The sequence below is a fragment of the Phyllopteryx taeniolatus genome, chromosome 22, assembly GCF_024500385.1.
Source record: "Phyllopteryx taeniolatus isolate TA_2022b chromosome 22, UOR_Ptae_1.2, whole genome shotgun sequence".
NCBI lineage: Eukaryota > Metazoa > Chordata > Actinopteri > Syngnathiformes > Syngnathidae > Phyllopteryx > Phyllopteryx taeniolatus.
The window spans coordinates 10909619-10916159 of record NC_084523.1 but is presented as its reverse complement, the minus strand read 5'-3'; the positions used below and the strand labels follow the sequence as shown (position 1 = coordinate 10916159).

The 6541-nt window shown below is 44.1% G+C and overlaps 1 protein-coding gene across 2 annotated transcripts; it reads right to left on the bottom strand.

Annotated features, from left to right (window-relative positions):
- Nucleotides 1–912: 912 nt before the first annotated feature.
- Nucleotides 913–6225, bottom strand: LOC133472197 (interferon gamma-like). 2 transcript variants are annotated; one of them, XM_061762735.1, is made up of 4 exons: nucleotides 5856–6225; nucleotides 5648–5719; nucleotides 4694–4960; nucleotides 913–1210 (listed from the first exon to the last, which is right to left on the bottom strand). In XM_061762735.1, the coding sequence occupies exons 1-4, from the start codon at nucleotides 6213–6215 to the stop codon at nucleotides 1046–1048; spliced, it is 864 nt and encodes a 287-aa protein (XP_061618719.1). In that variant the 5' UTR covers nucleotides 6216–6225; the 3' UTR covers nucleotides 913–1045. The 2 variants fall into 2 exon arrangements, with proteins under 2 accessions (XP_061618719.1, XP_061618720.1); XM_061762736.1 differs by having other exon boundaries at nucleotides 5648–5716.
- Nucleotides 6226–6541: the final 316 nt, after the last annotated feature.

The following is a 6541-nucleotide window of genomic DNA, read 5'->3' as shown; positions in this document are numbered from 1 at the left end:
CATAATGTCACACAAGAAAAAAATAAACGCACAAGGGTACAAATGATATAGTCACGTTGATGGTATTGTATAAATCACGACAATGATGATGATGTTGTCAGCATTCGTTTGGAGACTGTGACATGCTTGTGAATAGCCCTTTGTGCCATGCTTGGGCTCTTTTACTTTGATTTTATTAAGGAGGGAGAAAAAAACCAATGTGCAAAGTGACTTTTCCAGTCAGAAACGCCATCTTCTTGTCATGGAAGCACTGACGCCTAAATTTCCACTTCTGAATGCCACTCGCTTCTCTCTTTTTTTTTCTTTGTACAGGTTTAGAGGACACAAAAAACAACGGGGGTGTGAACGTTTCCACGTTGTCAAACATGAATACAAATGAAATAAATGTTCCACATCATCATCTCGACATCTGACACATTTTTCACCGTGCAGCAAGTTGTTTCCTTTTTCCTTGCACACGCCGCTGCTCTCTGCTGACTCACACCGAAACACACACGCGCGCACACTCAGAGGCAATGACAAAGGGGAAGGAGAGTGTAAACTCTGTTTCTCTCCGTGTTGTCATGGGTTTCTTGTGGCCATTCGCCCCACCGCAAATGCAGCAGCACGACGACACACACGCAATAGCTTCAATTAAATCATGTACAATTGCTTCAATTAAAATCATCTACTTTTATCTTGTACTTCTGAAGCCCCCCCCACCCCCCACCCCCCAACACATCAGGCAGGCTGTGCTAACTTCCTGTGAGGGTTCTTCTGGTAAATGTCGAGCGTGCTGCTGAATTCCTTCCTACCAAGCCGGTGGAACTTTTCTCATTGTTTTTCTGAGAAGTCCAAGTGTGTGTGTTTCCCCTCAGCGGTCCTTACTTTCGTTTTTTTGTGAGCTTTCAATGGAAGAGTGTGAGCAGTCAATAAAACCATAGCATCTTTATTATGTTCCGTGAAATAAATACCTCATAAATAATGACAACTAAAGCTTAAAATAACATCATAAATAACTACACACACTGTGTGTGTGTGTGTCTGAGCTTTGTAATAAATAAAGTCAGTTCGGATTGGATGTGGATGAGGTCACTGTTTGCGGGCGTCGCAGCGTTTGCCTCCGGCGGCGCCGACGGCGCTCTCGGCCGCTCTCCACCAATGCGCTGGCTTCCTCGTACAGCCAAGGAAGCTCCCACAATGCTTTGCTCTGGACCACCAGGTTGTCCATCTGTGGGTGGGAAGGGACCAGGGTTATGCCACGGCAGAGGAGAAGGCTGAAGGTCACGTAAAGAGAAGGCTAAAGGTCACGTAAGGTCACGCATGCTTTTGCATTCCAGGGCCACATTTCATTTTCTTTAAACGGATGTTCATCCGTAGAAGTGAACTTCATCCAGTTGGCTTTGTGAAATAAAGAAATAATACTTTTCTTAAAAACGTTAAAATAACATCATCCATCCATCCATTTTCTGTCGCGCTTCTCCTCACGCGGGTCGCGGGCGTGCTGGAGCCCATCCCAGCTATCATCGGTGCAGGAGGCGGGGTACACCCTGAACCGTTTGCCAGCCAATCGCAGGGCACATACAAACAAACAACCATTCGCACTCACATTCACACTTCCGGGCAATTTAGAGTCTCCAATGAATGCATGTTTTTGGGATGTGGGAGGAAACCGGAGTGCCCGGAGAAAACCCACGCAGGCACGGGGAGAACATGCAAACTCCACACAGACGGGGACGGGGATTGAACCCCGCACCTCAGAACTGTGAGGCTGACGCTCTAACCAGTCGGCCACCGTGCCGCCTAAAATAACATCGTGCGATTCGTATTATTTACAATTTCATTTTAATGAGTTAATGTGCATGTTAGATATGTTAACATTTTCACCCATCCATCCATTTTCTGAGCCGCTTCTCCTCACGCGGGTCGTGGGCATGCTGGAGCCTAGCCCAGCTAACATCGGGCAGGAGGCGGGATACACCCTGAACTGGTCGCCAGCCAATCGCAGGGCACATCTACATAATCAACCATTCGCACTCACAGTCACACCTACGGGCAATTTAGAGTCTCCAATCAATGCATGTTTTGGGGATGTGGGAGGAAACCGGAGTGCCCGGAGAAAACCCACCCAGCCACGGGGAGAACATGCAAACTCCACACAGGCGGGACCGGGCATTGAAACCCGGTCCTCAGAACTGTGAGGCTGACGCTCTAACCAGTCGTCCACCGTGCCGCCCCTTAACATTTTCAATAATTCACAATTTATTTCATTAAATTATAATGGATTGAATGATCATTGATTCGTAAAATACATGTGCAAAATATGTATCCAAAATTATAGAAAGTCATGGAGAAACTTTTTTTTCACAATCAATTTCATGACAATTCATTCACAATTTCTTTCCAAATGTTCCAAATACTGGGATTGACTGACAACCATTTCAGGGTGTACGCCACCTCTCGCCAAGGCGAGTGTACCACTACACCATCAGTGACCCAAAAGAGAAGACATTTTTTGGGGGGAATTAACTCTCCAAATATTAAGTCAATTGTATATTTGTACATTTTCTTTAAAAATTGTGTATGTCATGTAGAAGAGGTAATTTCCATAATAAAAATAAGATCTCAATATTTAAAAAATAAACACTACATATATTCATAATTACATGTTTTTATTAAATTAAACTATTTTCATTTTCTTTGATTCAAAATATAGTAAATAAATTAACCAATTATTTCATCCAACCATTCTCAACACCGCTTATCCTGTTCAGGGTCGCGGGGTGCTGGAGCCTATCCCAGCTGACTTCAGGCGAAAGGCGGACGACGCCCTGAACTGATCGCCAGTCAGTCGCAGGGCAGATATACAGTGGGGAAAATAAATATTGCCTCAATAACAACATTTCATCTCCATACTTTGTTATATACCCTTTGTTGGCAATGACAAGGGTCAAACGTTTTCTGGAAGTCTTCACAAGGTTTTCACACACTGTTGCTAGCATTTAGGCCCATTCCTCCATGCACATCTCTAGAGCAGTGATGTTTTGGGGCTGTCGCTGGGCAACGCAGACTTTCAATTCCGTCCCAAGATTTTCTATGGGGTTGAAATCTGGTGACTGGCTAGGCCACTCCAGGACCTCGAAATGCTTCTTACCAAGCCACTCCTTCGTTGCCCGGGGTGTGTGTTTGGGATCATTGCCATGCTGAAAGACAGCCACGTTTCATCTTCAATGCCCTTGCTGATGGAAACAAGGGTTTCACTCAAAGTCTTACCAAACATGGCCCCATTCATTCTTTCCTTTACACGGATCGGACGGCCTGGTCCCTTTGCAGAAAAACAGCCCCAAAGTATGATGTTTCCACCCCCATGCTTCACGGTAGGTATGGTGTTCTTTGGATGCAACGCAGCAGTCTTTCTCCTCCAAACACCACAAGTTGAGTTATTACCAAATACTTCTATTTTGGTTTCATCTGACCATACGACATTCTACCAATCCTCTTCTGGATCATCCAAATGCTCTCCGGCAAACTCCAGACGGGCCTGGACATGTACTGGCTTAAGCCGGGTGGACAAGTCTGGCACTGCAGGATTGGAGTCCCTGGCGGCGTAGTGTGTTACTGATGGGAGCCTTTGTTACTTTGGTCCCAGCTCTCTGCAGGTCATTCACTAGGTCCCCCCCTGTGTGGTTCTGGGATTTTTGCTCACGGTTCTTGTGATCATTTTGACCCCACGGGGTGAGAGCTTTGCGTGGAGCCCCAGATCCAGGGAGATTATCAATGGTCTTGTATGTCTTCCATTTTCTAATAATTGCTCCCACAGTTGGTTTCTTCACACAAAGCGGTTTATCTATTGCAGATTCAGTCTTCCCAGCCTAGTGGAGATCTACAATTTGGTTTCTGGTGTCCTTTCACAGCTCTTTGGTATTGTCCATAGGGGAGTTTGGAGCGTGACCGTTTGAGGTTGTGGACAGGTGTCAATTATAATGACAAGTGACATTAATACAGGTAACGAGTGGAGGACAGAGGAGCCTCTTTAAGAAGAAGTTACAGGTCTGTGAGAGCCAGAAATCTTGCTTTTTTGTAGGTGACCAAATACTTATTTTCCATCGTAATTTGCTAATAAATTATGGAAAAAAATTTGACTTTCTGGATTTTTTCCCCTCCCCGTCTCTCATAGGTGAGGTGTACCTATGATGAAAATTACAGTCCTCTCATCTTTTTAAGTGGGAGAACTTGCACAACTGGTGGCTGACTAAATACTTTTTTTTCTCCCACTGTAGACACAGACAACCATTCACACTCACATTCACGCCGCCACTGAGTGGGAACTGAATCCACGCTGTCCGCATCAAAGTCAGGCGAGTGTACCGCTACACCATCGGCGACCATTTATTTCATATTCATTTAATTATTATGAAATCATCAAAACATCATAATAACCAAATTTTATTGCAACTTCCTGATTATGTGAATATTTATTTTATTCAAAATGAATAAATTCAACAAATATTTATACTTCAATAATTATGAAACATGTTTAATGTCCATGTCAAATTGTTTATATTACTGAGTAATTTATTTACCATAAATAAATGGAGTTATAAAATGAATACAAAAACAAATTAATACATTCCAACGAGTCAATTTTAAGAAAAGGGGCTAAATGAAGGGCTTAATTAACTACAGGACCGTTGATAATGCCCCATTGTTGTACCTGAATGTGTTGGAGCTTGCCGAGTCCATCAAGTACTTTCTCCTGGGCCTGGTATCGGTACTTCCTCAGATCCTGCACGCGCCTCAGGAGGTAGCTCAGCTCGGCCCGAGCATCCACGCTTGGAACGGGATCGCGGTCGCTGGCGCTGGCGCCGGACGTCGCGGTAGCGCCGGTGGTCCACGCCGTCGGGTCTGACAGCTGCTTCAACATGTTTCCTAGCAGTTCCTCATATGTCTGCAGCACCGCCGACATCAGCATGTCCCTGGCCTAACACGCACAACAACGAAAACAAGCCAGCAGCAATCACGTCAAAATAAATAGACAAGCTATATGCAGCAGCAATAGTCAGCTGTATTACATGTAGTAAAAAAATACCATACATGTATCAAGAAATTCATCATCAAGTTGAAGATTCCATAAATCCCAGCAACAACTATACAGTGCATGAGTACATACATACTTGGCATGCAGAAAGTATAGTCGGCAGCGTTGTACGTGATCAATATGCAGGCGGACGCAACGCAAAAACAACAATTAAAAGGCCCAAAAGACTTCAAGCATCTGAGCATGACATAAACATCAGCAACAACTATAGGCAGAGAAATGTATTTTCACTAAAGGCAGCAATAATGGTCAGTTGGATTGAATTAAAACAATAACTGTCTTTTGTTTTGAAGGATATAAACACGAGTCATACTAACAACTCCGTGGATAACTTATTTCTCAAGATAATACAGAATGAGCAGGAATGAAAATGGATGGATATCAGGGAATGCCATAAAGCAGCAAGAAAAGGCAGCAGCGTTGCACGTGGAACTATGACACAAAAACGGCTAAACGGACCCCAAAAAGACTTTGTCTTGTTCATAGATGTTGTGCAACAAACTTCTGTTGCGCTAGGCGTTACAATGCTAAATTAAGCTAGGCTAGGCTAAACTAATGACATGTTTCTACCTCCATCTTGGTGCCCAGAAGTTCTCTGGAGAAGACGGGTCGGCCGTTAAAACGTTCTTTGGGCGGAATCTTCTGAAAACACACATTAGATATGACGTGAACACACACACACTAAATGAAGTTGTCAGTTGTCAAAAGTAGAGACACAACAGGTTGACTCCATTAAGTCCAATTGGTGCGTTGCGTGTATGTGTGTGTGCCTACTCACATAGAGTTGCAGTAGGTTCTGAATGCTTCTGTTCATCCTTGGGGGCACATGAGAGGTCCTGACCCGACATACACACAAGTACACGCACACTCCGAGCATCGCTCTCGCCATGGCAGCCATCCTCAACTCAACTCTGGTGCATGTGCATGTGCGTTCCAGGTTCAATTCCTGACTTGGTGCCGATGGTGATGCTGATGTGAAGCAGGTCAAGTGTTGACTTGTCTGCGACGGCTCACATTTAAAAGATGACACACGCACGCATGCACATTGTGATGATTTAAGTGAGAAAATGTGGTCGACAATTTCCTTTAAATCACCAAAGTTCACAGAAGCACAAGGTGAGGAATCTCCCACACACATGCGCACCCACAACCACACACAGGTGTGTGCGTGTGCGTGCGTGCGTGCGTGCGTGTCGGACTTGACACGTAAAGAAAGTGATGAGTTTTAGAGGAATTTATCTTAAATTTGGAGTTTCAAAACTAAAGCAATACCGTGAGTTGTGGGATTCAGTTTGACTAACTGTGTACATGTTAACGCTAATATGCTAACGTGTAATATGGGTTCCATTTTACTCTTGCTATTAACTTAGCTTAACATGCTAATGCTAACATGCTAAACTTGAACGGCATTTCAAATGTTAAAGTCTTAGCTGTGTGCTGCTACTGCTAAATTCACTCAACGTT

Coding starts and splice junctions, on each gene's coding strand:
- LOC133472197 (XM_061762735.1), bottom strand. CDS start 6,215: ATGTGTGTGGGAGATTCCTCACCTTGTGCTTCTGTGAACTTTGGTGAT. Junction 5,720..5,855: donor AGAACCTACTGCAACTCTAT/GTGAGTAGGCAC, acceptor GTGTGTTTTCAG/AAGATTCCGCCCAAAGAACG. Junction 4,961..5,647: donor TTCTGGGCACCAAGATGGAG/GTAGAAACATGT, acceptor TGTGCGTGTTAG/GCCAGGGACATGCTGATGTC.